General features: G+C 39.1%; 2 protein-coding genes and 1 long non-coding RNA gene across 21 annotated transcripts in view; 2 read left to right on the forward strand and 1 right to left on the reverse strand.

Moving 5' to 3' along the window:
- Nucleotides 1–10,758, forward strand: part of API5 (apoptosis inhibitor 5) — a 28,620-nt gene extending 17,862 nt beyond the window's left edge. For 3 of the 8 annotated variants that reach the window (XM_081544984.1, XM_081544986.1, XM_081544985.1), the window contains 5 exons: nucleotides 1,128–1,221; nucleotides 2,071–2,127; nucleotides 3,867–3,943; nucleotides 4,461–4,597; nucleotides 8,660–10,758. In XM_081544984.1, coding sequence (XP_081401110.1) covers nucleotides 1,128–1,221; nucleotides 2,071–2,127; nucleotides 3,867–3,943; nucleotides 4,461–4,597; nucleotides 8,660–8,682 — 388 coding nt within the window. In that variant the 3' untranslated portion in view covers nucleotides 8,683–10,758. Of the gene's footprint in view, nucleotides 1–1,127; nucleotides 1,265–2,070; nucleotides 2,175–3,842; nucleotides 3,944–4,460; nucleotides 4,598–8,654 lie in introns of all 8 variants that reach the window. The other 5 variants (XR_014069623.1, XR_014069620.1, XR_014069621.1 and 2 more) reach the window with 5 other exon arrangements.
- Nucleotides 1,028–8,878, reverse strand: LOC145527285 (uncharacterized). 2 transcript variants are annotated; one of them, XR_014069635.1, is made up of 2 exons: nucleotides 7,866–7,967; nucleotides 1,028–1,205 (listed from the first exon to the last, which is right to left on the reverse strand). It is a non-coding gene; the product is annotated as an uncharacterized LOC145527285 (long non-coding RNA). The 2 variants fall into 2 exon arrangements; XR_014069636.1 differs by lacking the exon at nucleotides 1,028–1,205 and adding an exon at nucleotides 4,646–5,193 and having other exon boundaries at nucleotides 7,866–8,878.
- A 7,519-nt stretch (nucleotides 10,759–18,277) lies between the features above and the next one.
- TTC17 (tetratricopeptide repeat domain 17) overlaps nucleotides 18,278–20,947 on the forward strand; it is a 131,323-nt gene continuing 128,653 nt past the window's right edge. For all 11 annotated transcript variants that reach the window (XR_014069604.1, XR_014069605.1, XM_081544965.1 and 8 more), the window contains exon 1: nucleotides 18,278–18,447. Coding sequence is in view for 8 of the 11 variants with exons in the window: in XM_081544958.1 (XP_081401084.1) it covers nucleotides 18,289–18,447 (159 nt within the window). In the remaining 3 variants the exon portion in view is untranslated. The remainder of the gene's footprint in view (nucleotides 18,448–20,947) is intronic.

The following is a 20,947-nucleotide window of genomic DNA, read 5'->3' on the forward strand; positions in this document are numbered from 1 at the left end:
CAATTTATAGATAATAGCACCTGCCTTAGAGAGTTGTGAGAATCAAATTGTCCTCAACTGTTAAATATATAGATACTAGCATCTACCTTATATAGAGTTGAGAGAATTAAATGATGGTAATGAAAAGCTTTAAGCACAATGCCTGGCATATACTGGGTATTTGGTAAACTATGCTGCTACTGCTGCTAAGTCGCTTCAGTCGTGTCCGACTCTATGCGACCCCATAGACAGCAGCCCACCAGGCTCCACCGTCAGTGAGATTCTCCAGGCAAGAACACTGGAGTGGGTTGCCGTTTCTATAGCTGCTCTTAATATCTTACAGGGTTTTTATTATCTTATAGTGTGACTGGAGGAGCAGCACTGGAGAAATGAATTTGTTTTTCAGGAAGATACTTTGTATTAAATCATTCAGTTAACAAATTCTCATCTTAAGCTACTGTATCATCTGTTATTGTCCTCTATGCTTTGGTAAGGCAGAGGTTTATTACTTGGTGAAACACTTGACCAGAAGCAAACATCTTAGGAAATTACTCTGAAAGTGAAAAAAAAAACAGTGATGCCACAGTGTTAAGCAGAATTCCTAGAAGGCAGCAGGCTGGAGTTATGGTAGCACTTTTCCACACATACTACCTGGAAACAAATTTGAAAAAAAGATTACTCAACATCCTTTGCAAAATTTACAATTTTGTTTTATTTTTAAACTGGACCCTAAGGTGCAAATGGGTCAGACACGGTCCCTTGTTAGCAGATAAACACAGAGATTAAGTAACTTGTGTTTGTCACGTGAGCTTCATCTGACTAGCGGAAGAGAAGAACCCAGGCCACCTGATTCTAACCCGTGGTTCCCGGTTGTTTCTAACTTAGGTTAACCTTGCAGGTTAACGTAACAAGCTTCCTGAACCCAGTTCTAGAAGTGTTTCCATTGCCAGGTTGAGTGTGGATCTCTTCTAATTTTTGACAAAAACTGCTTTAATTTTACTTGTGTATCTCTTATGATCATACATTGATAATTAAAAGAAAGTCCCCCTCAAAATTTATTCTTTATTGGTAAAGGCTGTAGTTTTCTTTGAATTTAAAAACAGAGTTGAAGTGATGATTGGTTAATTAATAAATACTTCTTCATTTAGGCTGCAGTACTTTGCACGGGGCCTGCAGGTTTATATCAGACAACTTCGCTTGGCTCTCCAAGGTAAAACAGGCGAGGCCTTAAAAACAGATGAGGTAAGAATACTGGGTTATATCTCATTAGGAAATTTTTATAATAGCCACCATTCATTACAAATTCGGACTGAATTCATATATTGAAGTGTACCATTCGACTTTATTTGAACTGATGATTTAAGTCTAAAAGTTGAAGATAACAGTGTTAGAAGACTGCATATTTAGCTATATGCTAAGTTACATAGGAAACTTCTACCATTGTTGACATGTCTTGAATGTTTCCAATGTTTGTGAACAGTGTTTGTTACTAAACTTGATATATACCAATCTTTCACTGGGGTCTCATTAGCAACACATTTTATTTAAATATTTGATTAGCGATTGTGACATTTTTAAATTTTATCTTTTTGAAACCCAAACATTAGTTTACATTAAAACTAAAAGTATTAAACTACTAATTCTGTACCAGACTATACCTTGTGTTTATGTTGGGATCCATGGTTTTCCCTGATCTCATCTATTTTGATCAATTTTCATCCTATTTCATTCTAGTCCTAATGAAATATTTTAAGTTTCATTGTGTCTTTCTGTAACATAAACTGATTTCTTTTAAAACAACTGATATGTGCCAATGACCTGTCCCTTACTTGTTTTTCAAGTGAATTGTAGTTAACAGTTAATGTTCTAACCTGTTGAGAGGGAAGATAAAGATTATTTGCTGTCTTTGCCATCTCTACATTTGTTAATAATCGAGAAATAGGCATAAGCATTATCTGTAAATATAAGCCAATGAATTTCCTAACTGTAGAAATGATTCTGAAAAAGAAGTGGAATTCAAGTTTTATATGGGAAAGTAATATATTATAAAAGTTACTGGCATTTTAATTTAATGTTGTTTTCCTTTTACAGAACAAGATTAAAGTCGTTGCATTGAAAATAACAAATAATATTAATGTTTTAATCAAGGTAATTCTTCCTTTCTTACTCAGCTATCCCAACTAGCTAGAAAGTTAGTGCAAGGGATATGTCTGTAATGGTCTAGTGAAGGCGAAATGCCATTATGTTCCATACATTTGGCCTTTTAAAGCTTTATGCCTTTTATAATACCAACTAACATTTTTGTAGCTATTATAATTCATTGTTTTATTTATTTAAACATTATTGCAGAAGATACTTCAAACAAAGGGAGGCATGCACAGTTCTGACCAACAGCATTGGAGCAGATACATTAAACTCAGAAATTTCACTGACTTAAGTTCTTGTAGTTTGAATGCTATTGGTTCCTTTTGAATGACCAGTAAAACCCTGCTTCCCTTACACTAAGAATGGGCAGTCTTACGTGGTGCATGACATGTTGCCCCGTGCTCTTTCCTGTTAATTTGTCTATGTAATAAACTGAGTTTTCTATACTGTAGGCTAAGGTGTATCTTACCATTAAGCCATAAATATGCTTCAATTCTGTTTACCCTCCTCAAGTATCTGTTAGCCTAAACAAAAACTAATAACCTGAAAGTACAAAAGAGGAATCACAACAAAGAACCCATCATTTGATATCATAAGTTAATGGTATTGTCACAAGTTAATAGTATTGTAGCCAGGTGGGAGAAAGAAATATTTGTCACACATATAGCACAAAGCCTGACATAACAAAATCAGGGCTAGTGGTATGTCTTAAAAGTAGTCTGGTAAAAATCCCAAGGAACACTTAACTTTTTATCAGAAGAGAAAGGGAAGCTTTTCAGAGAAAACAGTGAGACACTGAGGGATGAATTATCAGTGCTGAGAGGAAAAGGGAAAGGGCATTAAAAGGGAAGAAAACTGACTCATACCTTGAAGAAAATTTTTATAATAGGCACCATTTATTTCAAATCTTAAATATAAATCTTAGTTTGAAATGGTGAATTAATACATTAAAATGTGAGATTCTACTTTATTTGAATTGATACCATAAATAAAAGTTGAAGATACACTAGAATGTTTAGAATAGTTTAAGCAAATACTGACTGTGAAAGAAACTCAGTTTACTTTTATCAGATTTTACCTATATATAAAAATTAGGGTAAAATGATAAATATAAATTCATCATAGTTTTGAGGGTATAATGAGGGTTAGATTATTTCACTTCTGAATTATTTCAGTATTTAAATTTAGCAAATATTTGCATTACCATATATTGATAATTTAGTATATAAATAATGTGGGTTTTTTCATTATTGGTAATATATAGATATTTGAGGGGAAGAAAAACATGATTACCCCGACTGTTAGTTTTGTTCCAGTATTGACCCACTTAAAAATCTGCAATAGCAAATGCAGATTGCACCATTATATTTTCCTTAAAGCACATTAGTGACTGCATCTGTGCAAAAGAAACCACTTGGAGATTTGATTGAAGTTGATAAAGATTGATATTTTGTCCTGTAACCTGAAATGACATTTGAAAAAAGTTAACTGCAGTTTCTTAAGTGATGTGCACAAAATAACATTAATTAGGTAATATATGTCATTTGTAAACAAAATTGTCCATGTTTACTTTTCTCTCTCAGTTTTTTCCCTAGGTTATTATTTTAGTCACGAGCACAAAAGCAAATGGGATAAGTTACTTTCCTTTCCTAAGATTAAAGATGTGTCTTCCTGTTTCCTATCTTTACTACCACTTCCCACACCACCAAATACATTAGAAATCTCTAATTTTGTTTCTTCAGGATCTCTTCCATATTCCTCCTTCTTATAAGAGCACAGTAACATTATCCTGGAAGCCTGTACAGAAGGTTGAACTTGGGTAAGAAACATATTTAAAAGGGATTAAAGTGTTCTAATATTTGATTTATAAATATGAAAGGTCTGAATTCAGATTATTACATTTCCTGTACAAAATGGTACATTATTAAATGATTCTTAATAAGATGTTAAAATATAGCTATTAGAAGTATGGCTTAACTAGAAAATCTAATCTAGTATTTATAAAATAAACTGGTGGAATACAACTCTCAAATTTTCAAACCATTGTTTGTATTGCTGTGGCATAAGAAGACTTTTCTGATAAGTTCTATGAAATGAGTCACTTGTGTATAATCTGTGAAGCTACATATTTCAGATTGTTTTAAAGCCCTGTAAATGCCCTTCTGACAATGTCTGCATAACTGAAGCAGAGTTAATTTGATGACATCAGATGTTATTTCCTTTTTTCTGGTGTGACTATCATCTTTAGGATGTCTTTTGTAACTAATATAATAAATATATTGCTAGCCTCTGATATAAAAGAATTTTTTTCATTGCTGTTCTTCGTACCATTATAGGCAAAAGAGAGCCAGTGAAGATACAACTTCAGGTTCACCTCCCAAGAAATCTTCAGCAGGACCAAAAAGGGATGCCAGGCAGATTTATAATCCTCCTAGTGGGAAATATAGCAGCAATCTGAGCAACTTTAATTATGGTGAGCGTTTCCGTTTGGGTACAAGAAATATGAGAGATTAGGCAGAAATTGTGTTGTACTTGATTTTAATTAATAATTGAAGAGTATCGTAGCTCTTTCAGGTTACTTTTTTTGAGTTAGCTTGGCGAACTTGAACTGCTGGGAAAACAACTTATCCTGTTCCTTTCTAACTCACCCTTGTGGGCTCACTGAGCTGAGCATGTAACACTAAGAACCTGAAAAATACGCCTGTTGTATTCAGAGATGCCAACAGGAGAAAAAAAAGGAAGGAAGATGAACCATGTAAAAAGGAAGTAACATGAACCATCCATTCCTGATTTTCTCTGCTTTAGCGTCAAAGCAAGAAATTTTGTCCATTCTCCCTCAGGAACAGATATAGCCTGTGGCAGATGTGGTATTAATGATCCTTCTTGGACCTCGTCAGCCTACTGCTTGTCCTCCCATTTTCTGTACTACTTCAGAAGCAGAAGTCCTGGAAGGTAGAGTCAGATGTTAAAGCATCGTCTGGCAAAGAAGATGTGTCCTCTTGCAGTCTCCTTCACTGCCCAGAGAGCAGTCCTCCTGTCAACTTCCCGCTAGTCCAGTCTCTCCCAGGGCTGTTGAATCAGAAGTGAAGTTTGTCTCATTGGCTTATAAAGAAGAATGGACATGAATATCACTGACTCAGGTCCTTAATCTTGCTTAAGAAGACAAAGTGTAATATCCAGAACCAAACATACTTGTGATTGGTCTTGATTACCAATCAGAATTAATTCTGCAGTAATTATTCCCCAAAAAAGTACATTCTGAAGCATATACTGCCTATAATTGTTTCCAGGATGAGGTGATTTGACGTTAAGTAAATGCCTTCTATGATAGCAAAATTCCTCCAATATCCTAGCAAAAAGATTATGAAAAGGCAATTTCAGATTGTGAAATGAACCCTTAAACTCCAATCAGACTCTTTGAGAACTCTTTTACTGATATAATAATAGGTAAATGTGCCTCTCTTGGCTTCTTATCTGAAAAATAGGGATAGCAGAGAGCTTAAAAACTTCAAAAAATATTTATGATAGCATTTTATAAATGGAAAAGATTCTGTTACTCCACTGCACTAAATATTGTCTGTCCTCTGTCACTTGTATGATTTAATGTGGTATTTATCAAAACCTTTCTTAACATCAGCTGTTTTCTCAGATACCATCTTCATTTGATTTAGATGAATGTAATCAACTATGGCAATACATAGAGAATTGTATTTATTTTCACTTAGGCTAGTCAGTTACTCTGAATTTCCATGAGTATTCTGCCCTGTGACATTCATTGCCTGCCTTAGAATCAGATGATGTAATGCATGTGGAAAAGAGACGTGAAAAATGCAAAGCCTTAGGTTGTACGTGATTTTTTTAATTATCAAAATGGGGTGTGGTGCGAAGCAGTTTTACTGAAGACAAAAATCAGGGAATTTCCTGGTCATCCTGTGGTTAGAACTTCAACCTCACACTGAGGGCCTGGAGTTCAATCCCTGGTCAAGGAACTCAGATCCCATAAGCCACATGGCAAGGCCAAGGAAAAAATCCAGGAGTCACTTACAACTTTAGTTGTTCCTTAGTCAGCAAAGTAACAGAACGACAAACATGCCTGTTAACTGTCTTTTGTGTCTGGTATTCCTGTACTTTAATATTCTCCAGGAGCAATCTTGTAATTGGAGTGCTTGTCATAAATTGAATTACAAAGCAAACTAAACTCTGATTGTTCTTATTGGAAAGTAGGAACAAAATTTCTGCTAGTATTTTTATTTGTGGGAGTTGAGATGTGTCAGGTTATAAGTATTCTCATAGAAACAGTTTGAAGAGTTTTCTTGGATTTCTTTCACCCATTTCTTTCACCCATTCAGTATTACAGATGAAAATTAGTTGACCTATCTACCTCAAAATTTTCTACCTTTTTAATGTCCTTTCCTTAGGGAAGTGACAGTGGGTTAGGAGGAAAGAGAAACAACGTTGGATTTTTTTCCTGGGATGTCAGTGTTGCCTCAGGACAGAGGGGAAAAAATGTTTTGTGTTTAGTCTTTAATACTTAGACTTTATTACCCATATTTAATCATTGAAATTCTACTTTTCTTTGTCAGCCAAACTCAATTTTACTATATCACTGTCTTACTACAGTGAACAAGTCTACTGCAAAGAAAATAGATTGTGCCAGTGTCATGGGCCTAAACTAGTTCTATGCAGAGAAGGAGCCAGAACTTATAATTCGTCTTTGAGTCCATGTAGGCATAGTTAGACTTTTTTCCTTATCAAAGTTTTTCACTTTACTAACCAATGTCTCTATTCTTTGCTTTATCAAAAGGTGTTTGTTCCCATAACTTAGTTCACCTTCCTGGTGCATTTTCAATCAATGTATTTGCACATACCCATGTTTAGTTTTCCTTCCTGTAGAACAGAGTTCCCTGGTAACCCACAAGTACTAATTCTATATTTTGTGATTTGTATCCTTCAACTTTTACCTTTTTTGAATATTAAAATAATTTTTTAAAGTATAATTTTGACTAGTAGCTGCTGCTGCTGCTAAGTCGCTTCAGTCGTGTCTGACTCTGTGCGACCCCATAGATGGCAGCCCACCAGGCTCCCCCGTCCCTGGGATTCTCCAGGCAAGAACACTGGAGTGGGTTGCAATTTCCTTCTCCAATGCATGAAAGGAAAAGTGAAAGTGAAGTCGCTCAGTCATGTCTGACTCTTAGTGACCCCATGGACTGTAGCCTACCAGGCTCCTCCGTCCATGGGATTTTCCAGGCAAGAGTACGGGAGTGGGTTGCCATTGCCTTCTCCATTAACTAGTAGCAGTATTAGTTTAAGCTTGAAACCATTAAAAAATCATTAAAGTGATTTTTTGAATGTGATAGCTTATGATGGTTTCATTTAAATAGTTGGCATACCAATCAGTTTAGAAAAATGTATCATGACATGAGAGGTGACTTTGAATCAGATTCCATTCTGTTGACAGGTAAATGTTGGTTAAGCTGGGGAAAGGTCTAGTTAGTTTTCTAACTCAGTTTCTGGAGGGAAAAAAATAAAGCATCACCCAAAAACAGTAACATATTTCTAGCCATAATGGCAAAAAATGGCTTGCAGTACTGACTGGATAGGAATTTTTCAGGCAACATTATGGATCAAAAATGGCAACACCAGATTCTTTTTATTGCTCTAACAAGATTCCTGCAATGAGGAAGTTTGAAAGTTCCAATGAGGAGATTGGATCTCTGGAATTAGAAGTTTGAGACTCTTACTCATTTGTGTATGATGAAAGGTCCATCCTTGCTGGTAATGTCAATCAGTTTTCTTCACTGGAAAGACTCCTTTGAGGAATATTTCTCTGGACCTGTAAAACACTGACGAGTAAATCAAGGACTCATTCTACCATATGATCCAAGTGACTTGATTTTTCAGCAAGAGATATGCTTAATTTACATCAGTAACCCGAACTCTGTAATGTATACATACAACCTTTTTGGCAGCACTCGGAGCAGCTCATACGTAGCTGACAAAGCAGTGAGAAAAGCTGTCAGAATTTGTAACATTATTTTTCAGTGTGGTGACCCAAACAGATTACCTTTTCATTGCATTTGAAAGGTACATTTTTCATTCTAGCCTAACTTTTCCGAATTGATCACTGGTAGTTTAAGATATTTTACATATATGACACTAACTTTTGAAGGCCTATAGCTTTAATCCATATTAAATATAGAAATGTTTATAGTTTCATTAGTTATCTTTGTGATAGGCACCAAAATAAAGAACTAAATGTAGTTATCATTGTCACCTTGAAATATCTTTAATGGGATACATTTAATTGAGTACATATTATGAACATATTTGGTACCTTGAGATAATGTGCTTTGGCATATATGATGCCCTGGTTTTATGTAAAGATTTGAACGTGTAGGTGTACTCGCAGAATACCTTGCTGTTTTTATAGAGCCTGCTGCTACATTCAGAGCTTCCAGCTCCGTTTCTTCTGTGTGTGCTGTCCCATGAAGTCCTGAACAAGACCTAAACCCTTGTTCGCTTTTTCGTAGAGCAGAGAGGAGCCTTCAGGGGAAGTAGAGGTGGCCGAGGTTGGGGAGCACGAGGAAATCGTAGTCGGGGAAGACTCTACTGAATGAGAAGTCACATTTCTTCACCATTGTCATGAGCTTAATATACTTAATTCTACTACTCATTGGATTGCCGGGGGTGTCCCTTTAAAAAGACTGCTGCCTTCAGCTAAAAACTTACTGTTCTTTATACCTTTGTATGTATGATCTACTTTTGTAACAAACCATGGTTGTGTCCAAGGTAAACACCACAGCGATATTTTTGGATGCTTTGTCTGCAACCTTGACTTGTTTTTGCAATATTGTCATTATTCAGACTTCACATTGTGACTCTTTTAAACATCTTGATAATTTGTTATTGAGAGCTATTCAGATCTAAACTGTAATAAAATTCAGTCCATTTCTGATAACTGGTAAAGATCATCAGTGCTGAAAGGTTCCTGACTTTCCTGTCCCCTCTGTCTCCCCCGCGCCAACATATGGAGAAGAGTAATGGGTCAGACTTAACATTTATTTTCATGGTTATTTAATAAAGCTGCTAGGCAATGGTACAGTATTCCTGCGTGTCAGAAAAACAAAGATACTTAATCAGCTTTCTTAAAATGTAGCCATGACATGACATTTTTAGGAAGAAGTGAGTTGCTTTGCACTGATTACTTAACTCTTCTCCATATGTTGTGACGTAAACTTTTGAATATGGGATCTTACTATTTGCATAGAAATGTGTATGTATAATATACATACATACATGAGCATATATCTGTGTGTGTGTGTGTATATATATATATGCATGCTGTGAAACTTGACTATACAACATAAGTCATTTTTTTTTTTTTAATTCCAGGAACGGGTAGTCTTTGACACGGTGATTATCCTCTTGAGGCTGAATCCATTATTAACTTGTTATTTAGGTTTTCCTCCCAGTAGTGAGGGCTTTTGAGTCAGTTGCACTTACATGATTATTATTATTTAAAACTAAAAATGAACAAAGGCTGCATTTTCAAAGATAAATTTGAGATCCCTGTTGGAGAAATACAGCCAAAATACTGAATCTGATGTACATACAGGTTTCTGCAGGATGAATAGAGTTTAGAATTTGGGGATTTGATAACCGGGGCAGCCCAGGAAAAGTGACTTGGTAATATGATACACCAATAAGTAAGGGATGCTCTCTCAGTTTGCTTTTGCCACTTTCAAGATTTTAACTTCTCAGGTTATTAATCAAAATTATTGTATAAGTTAGTCAATAGAATCTTTAGGTTAAAACAACAGATGGGAGGTTTGTGGAGTGTTCAGTTGTCATGGGCATTTTTAGTAGCATAGGCCCTTTGCTCTGCATTTGAATGTTTCATATATTTTTGTTCCACAATTAATCTTCCCTCCCCAGGTTTGTTATTCAAATCTAATGCCTGAGTGACATTTTCTAGTAGTTTGACCTATTTTTTTGAGGACTAGTTTGTGATTCCAATTCAGGTGTCTTTATTACTGTTACCTCTATATTGGGGGAATAGACAAAAAAAAACCCTTTGTTAGAATTACTGCACATGTTTCTGGAGAAAATGTTTTTTGAAGACTAGAATGATACAAGTGAGCAAAAGAAGTTGGTCAGGTTGACTATGGAGTGGTGGCAATAATCTCTAAACATTCCAAAAGACTATGAGCTGAACTTAAGCTCCCTTGGAATCTGAACAGATACATGAACATGGAATTGCCATTTGACAACTGTGACCAGGTAGTCTGGACCTTAGAGTCAGATCAGCCAGTGGCCTAAAGCCATTTCAAGTACAGAAGCTGTTTTGGGACTACATTTATATAAATTTGAACATTAAGTATAATTTTTTCTCTTTTCCTTTTTAATATTTGTAAACTCAGAGCTAAAAGGTGACTTTACTTTCTAAAGTTTGATATTAAGTTGACTGTGTTCCTTCCCTTACCACCTCATTGTTCCCCTTCCCTTTCCTAAAGCAATAGTACACAAAAAACTTCATGCCATGGATTTTTTTCTTTTGCAAGACACCTGTTTATCACTTTGTTCAAATGTAAATGTTCCCTTATGCTTTTGAAATAAATTTCCTTTTGTAATTTTGTTTTGTGTCTTGTGTTATTACAGTATCTTCAGTTTCTTGGATATTCATTAACATTTCTTGCTCCTCATGTGCCAAGTAGTGTGTCAGACCATGAAAATACAAAGATGGACAAAATACTGCTCTTCATTCAAAGAATTCAGTATTGCCAGTTATCTTTTATCTTCAGCCTTTTGGATTTATTTTTAGAAGCTAATAACCTTCTGAAAAGAGAATTGGCTTGTTTCTATCAAAGCAAAACATCAGATACTTGACAGATCATAATGGAATAATTTCTTCCCTCAGTATGTAAAGCAACTTCTTGATTTGACTACCAGCCTTTATGAAAAAGATTTCCTTTATTAAAAAGATTTTCCAGCCTTTATTAAAAAGCACCAAGGAGGGATCAGTACAAGCTACCTAAATTCGCTTAGTGATCACATCCATTCCTTTGGCTCTAATACCATCTACGTGCTGAGGACTGCCAAATATCTACGTCCATCTTTTCTTGCCTGGAGTTTCATGATAGCCTCCTGACTGATTTCCAAGCTATTACACTTGACTCTATAGCTTGTTGTAAACACAGCAGCAAAGAAACATCCACTCTTCTACTTGAAGATGTTCCATGACTCCTTCCTCATTTTAGAATAAAAATCAAAAATTTCTGACCTCAGCTGCTACTCTTATCGTCCACCACTCTGTCCAGCCAGCTTCATGCAGCCTAGGCAAAGACACGCCTACCTTGCAATCTGCACTAGCTGTTCCTTCTAGTCACGTATCTGCCTAACTCCACCGTTTCAGCTCCTCAAAGGTCATCTTCTCAAGGAATCCTGTTTAATACCACAATGCCCCCTTTCTTCCCTGCCAAGACTCCAGAATCCACTTACCTACTCTATGTGCTCTGGAGCATGTGCCAACTTCTAACGTAATTATATAATTTAAAATATACTATAAATATACTGTATTTTTAGTGTCCTCGCTGGTAAAATATAATGTAGCTAGAACGCCACAAAGGTTAGGGTTTTTGCGTTTTGTTAACTGATAATCGAAAGCATTGAAAACAATGTTTGGTACATAGTAAGCATTCAGTAAGTAGTAACTCGAAGGCAGTGTTTTATGCTGAGGTTATAGTGGTGAACAAGAGAGGCAACCTCTCATGGAGTTTACATCTTGTTATGCAGAGCCTGATAAGCTGATTTCAGAGAGAAGCATCATGAGGATGCTGAAGCATTTAAGGTGAATGTCTCTAAGAGCTAGCATAGAAATGGTTAGAAAACGTTTGTGGAATTCATTTGAGCTGAGTCCTAGATGATGATTTGGAGCCAGCCTAGTGGAGATTTCAAGGAAAGGCATTTGAAATAGAGGCAGTAAAACATGCAGAACACCTGGCCTTAAGAATACCAGTGCTTAGCTTCATAATCCCAGAATTCCTAAACTCCTCATCTGTGGTGAACTACTTTCAGTAACTCAAGGGGCTCTTTCTGATACTGGGCAGGCACCTCTGTCTGGAAAATCTTTGTTCCCTGATTCTCTCTCCTACACTCACCAGGCTAACATTCCTTTTTCAGGTCAGACTAGATTTCACTCCCCATGGGAAGGAAGCCTTTCTGCCCAAGCTGGGTACAGGACCACCTGTGTCCTCCCTCAGCTCACTATCCTTCCTCCCCATTTTCTGTTCTGATGTGTAGAAAACAGCAAGTGGAATTTAATTTGAACAAGTGTGATGGAAGCTAAAACTTAAGACAAATGAAATCTATTGAAATCCTAAGAAACTGTAGGTTTATTCCTAGTTGTACGTTTAAAACTAATATAGCCACAAATAAAATCAAGTAAAATTCTGGTCATCATAGATGATAATAGAAACAAGATGAGACAAAGCCAAGATAGACTACTACATCCAGTCCCAATTTGTGTTCGTCAAGAAATAACATTAAGTAGAATTGGAACCAAGAAAAGCAAATAAAAAATGAGCGAATGGTATTTCCAGAAGAAAAAACTAAAACTTAGTATGCTATAATGATGGATAAGATCAAAAGGTACAAACTCACTAAACGGTTTGAATAGAATTAACTTGAATTTAATCATGTACTTAGTCGCTCAGTAGTATCTGACTCTGCAACCCCATGAACTATATAGCCCGCCAGGCTCCTCTGTCCATGGGGATTCTCCAGGCGAGAATACTGGAGTGGGTTGCTATGTCCTCCTCCAGGGGATCTTCCCAACCCAGGGATTGAACCCAGGTCTCCCTCATTGCAGGCGGATTCTTAACCAGCTGAGCCACCAGGGAAGCCCAAGAATACTGGAGTGGGTAGCCTATCCCTTGTCCAGGGGGCCTTCCCAACCCAGGAATCGAACCTGGGTCTCCTGCATTGCAGGCGGGTTCTTTACCAGCTGAGCTACCAGGGAAGCTCAGATTCAATCAAAGTCAGGACACTGAAAGTTGGGTGTATGTGAGGGAGTAAAAACGGGGTGGGGGGTGGATATGACCTTTAGTTATTTAGAGACTAAACAGTCACAATACAGTTATTCCACAGAAACTGTCGTTTCCAAACGTATTAACAGCTGCGAGGATTTGGATAAATTAATGGCCGGTAAGTCTGTATCAAGAAAATTCTTTATTTTAAATTGTAGTTGATTTACAATGTTGTGCCTATCTCTGCTTTGCTCATATATATATATATGTATACACACTCTTTTTTTAATATATTTTCCATTATGGTTTACCACAGGATACTGAGTATAGTTCTCTGTGCTATATATTAGGACCTTATTGTTTATCCATTCTAAATGTAATAGTGTGCATCTACCAATCCCCAAACTCCCAGTCCATCCCTCTCCCTCCCTGCCACCCCTCTGGCAACTACAAGTCTGTTCTCTATGTCTCTGAGTCTGTTTCTGTTTTGCATATAAGTTCTTTTGTGCCATATTTTAGATTCCATATGTAAATAATATTGTATGGTATTTGTCTTTCTCCTACTGACAACTACACTTTTAGTATGATAATCTCTAGTTGCATCCATGTTGCTGCAAATGGCATTGTTTTGTTCCTTTTGTGGCTGAGTAGTATTCCACTGTTTATATATACCACATCTTCTTTATCCATTCATATGTTGATGGACATTTAGGTTGCTTCCATGTTTTGGCTATTGTGAACAGTGCTGCCATGGGGTGGGGAGGCATGTATCTTTTTGAATTATAGTTTTGTCCAGGTGTATTCCCAGGAGTGGGATTGCTGGAGCATATCATTTAAAAAATCCTGTTTTTAGTTATCTGAGGAACCCCATACTGTTTTCCCTAGTGGCTGTACCAACTTACATTCCCACCAACAGTGTAGGAGGGTTCCCTTTTCTCCATACCTTCTCCAGCATTTGTTATTTGTAGGCATTTTAATGACAACCATTCTGTTGGTGTGAGGTGGTACCCCACTGCAGTTTTGATTTGCATTTCTCTGATAATTAGTGATGTAGAGCATCTTTTCACATGCCTACTAGCCATCCATGTGTCTTCTTCAGAGAAATGTCAGTTAAGGTCTTCTGCCCATTTTTTGATTGGGTTGTTTGTTTTTTGTTGTTGAGTTGTATGTGTTGTTTATATATTTTGGAGATTAAGCCCTCGTCTGTCCCATCATTGTCACATCATTTGCAAATATTTTCTCCTATTCCATACACTGTCTTTTCGGCATTTGGGGGTTTTTTGTGCGATTTTTTATGTTTGCCTCAGGAAAATTCTTTTGAGGCTGACCATCACGATATGCTCAGAGCAGCCCTGGTGTCACTGTGAGTTAGAATCCAGAGCTGATTTGACACTTGGTCTCATCCAAAGTAGTCCTCATGCTTCAGACTCCCTGACAAACTACTGACAAACTATTTCTAAATGAAATTACTGTATTTCATAATTTCTAATGAAATTACTACTTAGGTATCCTCTGTCTCCCTGTTGAAAATCTCCACTTTGCATACAGCTGTTGGGAGATATACCTATATAGCCCTTCCTCTGTGACTAGCCTCCCTTCCTAGTACAGAGATTCACCCTTTCAACCCCCACCAATTCAAAATCACGAAAGGAATTAACTACACGTAGTAGGCTGCCAATAGTTCCTTCTGTTGCTAACCAAACATGCTGCTTCACTTATCAAGATGAGTCTATTTCCATTTCTCCTTAAATCTGGGCTAGCCTTGTTACCTTCTCTGATCAAAAGAATGCAGAAGTGACCCTTTGCCAGTTCTGGGCCTGGCCCTCAAGGAGCTTCTCTTTTCACTCTTTGGGAGCCTTGAGCCACCATGTAAGAAACCTCTGTAACTCCTGGGACTGAGAGACAGAGGCCCAGACAACCCTAGCCATTTCAGTTATTCCAGGTGAGCACGAGACATGAGTTGGAGGCCTTTGGGAACATTCCAGTCCCAGCCGAGGTCCCAGCTGAATGCAGCCTTATGAGTGACCCCCAACTAACAGCAGGAGGAGCAAAACTACCAGCTGAGTCCAGCCAAAAAACTATGAAATATAATAAATCATGGTCTAAAGCTTAAAATTTACGCCACAAAGATTTACGTTGGTTCACCATGAAGCAAAAGATAATCAGCAGAATTTAAACCAGGGTGTTATAATAACTCTCTCAGGAATATTTATATCTTAAGTATTTTCTCTAAGAAATAAAAAAGTCAGATCCTTTGCAACATTCAGATAAAGTGGCCCCAGGGAGGAAATGAATAATCCAGCAAGATCATTTTACCATTGTCCAACTCTCAGCTTTAAAAAGTCTATAATTTATGATAGTGATAAAGGGCATATTTGCTAAAATATTTTATGTTGAAAGGCCAAATTACATGCAGTTATGAGCTTTCCTATCATTTGTTCAACTAAGAATTGAATCGCAATTTAGAGATTATTAGCAATTTTGATAACTACTATCTTATATTTCCAAAGGTTTTATCTAACCATAAAGAACAAATACGTACTTAAAATGGAAAAAGAAATACCAGGTCTTAGAATAAAAAGAAAGGTAACAAGTGATCTGCGCTTCCTAGGTGGCGCTAGTGGTAAAGAATCCACCTGCCAACGCAGGAGACATAAAAGAGGAAGGTTCAATCCCTGGGTTGGGAAGATCCCCTGGAGGAAGGCATGACAACCCACTCTAGTATTCTTGCCTAGAGAGTCCCACGGACAGGAGAGCCTGGAGGGCTACAGTTCATGGGGTCCCAAGAGTTGGAAACGACTGGAGCGACTGAGCATGCACACAACAAGTGATCTATTTGGATGTCAAAAATTGGCAGCAACAGTTTTATTTGGGTTAGAATTTTTCATTGTTTTATTCACATAAAATGGGAAAGCTACCTTTTGGGAGTATAAAAATGAAATAAACTAACCACTTAAGCATCAAGCTTTATGGAAAATAAAAATAAAAATACATTTCCTATACTGCTCTTAGATACTTCCAGTCTAGCTGGGTGAAGGAAGAACTACTCAAGAGTTTAGTTGTTCAAAATGTACAAAGTAATATCATAAAGAAAGCTGATATTGTCATATTAGTGTTACAGAATTCAGAGGAAGCAAATAGCAGTTGACAGATTTTTTTCTACAATCCAGGATTTAAGCTGTAACTTAAATTATAATATATATATATATTTTTTTTTTTTTTTAAAGAGCAAGGAAAGATGCTTTTTGCTCATCTTATTCCTAAAGGCAGAAAATAAGATGAGCAAAAGTGCTTCTAAGGGTTACTGTGACACTCAAAACATAGTTCAGTAAGACTAGAGGAGTGGGACTTGGCAGTCAGAACCTGCGACAGGCAGAATTCTAAGATGACTTCCCAGTGATCCTTGGTGTTGTTGTTGAGTCACTAAATTGTGTCCGACTCTTTGCAACCCCATGGACTGTAGCCCGCCAGGCTTCTCTGTCCACATGGAATTCTCCAGGCAAGAATACTGGAATCAGGGTAGTCCGCTTGGCCCACAGGTTGGTTCACTAGAAGAAAGTGCTTCTCAAACTTTTATGTACATACCAGTCATGTGGGGTTCATGTTAAAGGATAAAACCTGCTGGGGATGTAGGGAAGAGCCAAGAATGTGCTTTTTTAATAAGCTCCCAGGTGATGCCAGTGCTGCCAGTCTCCAGATCTACAACTATGATGTTCAGTAAGGTGGCCACTAGACACGTGTGGCTATTAAGCTCCTGAAATCTGGCCAGTCCGAATTTAGATGAGCTGATAGGTGTCATTCAGAAAACTAAGATCATGGCATCTCGTCCAATCACTTCATGGCAAACAGATGGGGAAACAGTGGCTGACTTTATTTTTGGGGGGCTCCAAAATCACTGCAGATGGTGATTGCAGCCATGAAATTAAAACACGCTTGCTCCTTGGAAGGAAAGTTATGACCAACCTAGATAGCATATTAAAAAGCAGAGACATTACTTTGCCAACAAAGGTCCATCTAGTCAAGGCTATGGTTTTTCCAGCAGTCATGAATGGATGTGAGAGTTGGACGGTAAAGAAAGCTGAGCACTGAAGAATTGATGCTTTGGAACTGTGGTGTTGGAGAAGACTCTTGAGAGTCCCTTGGACAGCAAGGAGATCCAACCAGTCCATCCTAAAGGAGGTCAGTCCTGGGTGTTCATTGGAAGGACTGATGTTGAAGCTGAAGCTCCAATACTTTGGCCACCTGATGCGAGGAGCTGACTCATTTGAAAAGACCCTGATGCTGGGAGAGATTGAGGGCAGGAGGAGATGGGGACGACAGAGGATTAGATGGTGGGATGGCATCACCGACTCAATGGACATGAGTTTGGGTAAACTCCGGGAGTTGATGATGGACAGGGAGGCCTGGCATGCTGCAGTCCATGGGGTCGCAAAGAGTCGGACAGGACTGAGTGACTGAACTGATAGGTGTAAAATATATACCGATTTCGAAGACATGATACAAAGATAAATACTTCAGTAGTTTCTATAGATTTCACAATGAACTAATAATATACTGCATATAGTTGGTTAAATAAGATGTTGGTTATCTCAATCTTTTTTTTTTTAATTATGTTGTGGCTCACGGCTCGCGTTGTTTTTACGTTTCCACTGGACAACACTGTCCTAGACTAACAATCCTCCCAACTGTGAAGCTCCTCCTATTGTGAAATTTTCAGAATAAAAGAGAACCTACCTATCCCTTCCCTTAGGTGTTTCGAAAGCATATCTTTTATTTCCCAACCACTCGAAACAAATAAAAATAATTTTTTAAAAAAGTAATACATATATGCTCTGAGTCCTCTCATTTCTGCTGAGGCTCCAACTGGAACACTACTTTTCTCTCCTTCTGGTTCCCACGCTACAAGATCGTATCGCGCACAAGAAAACAATAATAAAAAGAGCGTTCTCCGACCTGAAGCCAAACCGGGACAGCGCCTGAGGCAGCGCTTCCGCGTCGCCCAAACAGAGGCGGAGGAAGCCGCTTGTCAGCCGGCGACACCCTCTCGGCTCCTCCTCCTCTAGCGTCGACCTCCCCAAGATGGCGAACGGCGGGGGCCCACTTCCGCTTCCGGTGCGAGTCGCCGGGCCGGGGGGGCAAGATGGCGGCGGCAGTAGGGGTCCGCGGCCGGTGCGAGCTGCCGCCGTGCTCCAGTCCAGGCTGGTTCCTCAGCCTTTCCGCCTTGCTGAGTATGGCAGCTCGAGGGGCCTTCGCCACCACGCACTGGGTCGTCACGGAAGACGGGAAGATCCAGCAGCAGGTAGCGGCTAGGGTGCCCCTCTCCGCCCGCCCGCGCCCGCCCTCGCCCGCCCTCGCCCGCCCTCGCCCGGGGAGGGGAAGATTCCCCAGCCCGGCCCGGCCCCTGGCTCCGCGCGGCCCCGCCCCCAGCTTACCTTCCCACGGTCCCGGTGTCGGGGTTCGGGCGACCCTCGCGCTCTGACCCATCCATTCCCCGCTGTTGGACTGACTCTGGCCTCTGCCATCTGCGAGTTCTCAGGCTTCCTTCCACCCCTGGGGTCGCGCGCCGCTCGGGGAGAGTCGCCCAGCGGTGAGGGGATCGGGCTTTAGAAACCGGATTCATTATTTCTTCCCTGGTGCCTTTCGGGCCCACGCGTCACTAGCCCTCCCCGAGGAAGCAGAAAGCAGGTGGCAGCGCCCGGCTTGCGCGAGTCCCAAGGAGGTGACAGCTTCGGCCCCCCTAGGCAGTGTGTCAGCTAATGCTGCTTCCCCCGGTCTCCTCTCCCGCATGCTGGCGTTCGTGTCAGGCTGGGGTGGTTTCAGCTGGGACGTTACCCAGGTCAGCAGGGGCTCATTACAAAGAGCACGCACACTGTTTGCAAAGGAATGCTTGAGAATGCCTCTGGTGGCGTTGAGTGCATCTTTTCAGCCGTAAACTGCCCTGGTTTCCCAGTGTTCTTTGCCCACTTTCTTTACCTAGTACCTTTGACCCGGCCCCGCAAGGAGGATATGTGATTTCTTGGAAGGTTGAATGAATTCCTCAGAGGAGAGGCTGCTTTTCTTACGTAACTTTCTGATGGCCTGTATTTTGTGAATGCTGCTGATGCTTGAAGAATGCATGAGTGTGTATTCTGCTGCAGAAACTCGGTACATTTAATGACTTCCAGCACTTGAGCGCAGTCCTGTAAAGTCCAGGAACATTTACAGAGTGACGTGTGTGCCCCATGCAATTTCATTTGGTCCACTAGTCCACTAGTCCGAAATGTATTAACCATCGTCCTGTGGAAGTCGCGGTTGCATGTACTGCTTGGTAATAGGAGCACAATGCCAGGCTTGCGTTTGTGTAAACTGAGGTTCACATTTAGAGCCACTGTGTGATGGAAAATTTTGTCTTAAATGTAATGAATGAATAAAGCAGTTTAAAAGTCAGTGTTGGTCCTGGTTAGTGGCTTTCAGTGTATATCTGAGAAAAGACTGACTTCTTTATACTGGGTGGCAGTTTCTCTATGCCCAAGTTATCGCATTCGAAAAAATTTCCTTTTCATGGCCATACCAGGTGAGATTTAAAATACCTATGTGTGTTTCAGACACCTAGACAAAACTTACAAATTTATTTCTAATAGAAGATTGGAAATTTTTTCTGTGAGTCCTGGTTGCTTCTGTCCTTCTGTCTCCCAATAATGGTTTTCCCTGAGGCCCTGCTGGAGGGGGATGTGGAATTAAGTCACTCCTGCTGCTTTTGGGGGAGCCCTCTCCTATTGGTTCTTTTGCAGTATTGTTTTTGGCCACAGCTATTTATACCCCCTGACACTGACTTCTCCTTCCCATTTTGATGTCTTGCTGTTCAGCTGAGAAACTGGCTCATCTGAAAAGTGAAAGCTGGTAGAAATGTAATATATGCTGAACATTGCAGTGGAAAAGTTGAATCTGATTTGGTTTTTGTTTCTTCAACATGGCCTTTCTTTTTGCACATCGAGTACATATGTTTTGGTGGGGAAAGCTGGGAGTTACTAGAAACTTGCTTGAGAAAGGGGCACATCTACCAAATTGTCTGGGTCTCTTCCAAGTCACCCCTACAGTTGGTAGTTAGGCTTAAAGTTAGGAAAGCAAGATTTCTTTACCACATACACCTTTTTTTAGTGATCCTCTCCAGTGAATTGTCCAGTACTTTGCTAAATAACATTTACAGTGTTAAGTTCAGGCAACTGCAAAATTTTATACCTGAAGTAAAGTTGGTGACTACAGTGTAACAGTAAGAGGCTAGGGAAGAGAAGACGGATTTAATCTGAGGGGAAAGCCCATGTAAATGAAGTGAGAGAGTTGAACATCAGGGTCAGCCTCTGAGTTCCACTCTGATAGTTATGCATGCATTACCCATGCTGTCTTTTCTGGCCATAATTTGAATGCAGGAGAATCAGAACCTCTAGATTTTGATTAATTATCACATTTGGATATATTTATCAAAGAATTGAAAGATCTCTTTAGTACATGAATTTGCATATATTGCAGATGTGGGAGACCTCAATTCGATCCCTGGGTTGGGAAGATCCCCTGGAGAAGGGAATGGCTACCCACTCCAGTATTCTGGCCTGTAGAATTCCATGGACTAGTCCATGGAGTCGCAAAGAGTTGGGACACGACTGAGCGACTTTCACTTTTTCAGATCTGTTCATACTTTCAGAAACATAACTAATTTTGTGTGTGTGTGTGTATGCTAATTTAGTATGTATGTTGTGTCTTACCGGAAATGCCAAACTCCTTGCTATTTCTTTTTGGTTGTATTATCTGAGAGCAGTGGTATG

The sequence above is a fragment of the Giraffa tippelskirchi genome, chromosome 11 (assembly GCF_054371585.1).
Source record: "Giraffa tippelskirchi isolate mGirTip1 chromosome 11, T2T-mGirTip1v1.2.pri, whole genome shotgun sequence".
NCBI lineage: Eukaryota > Metazoa > Chordata > Mammalia > Artiodactyla > Giraffidae > Giraffa > Giraffa tippelskirchi.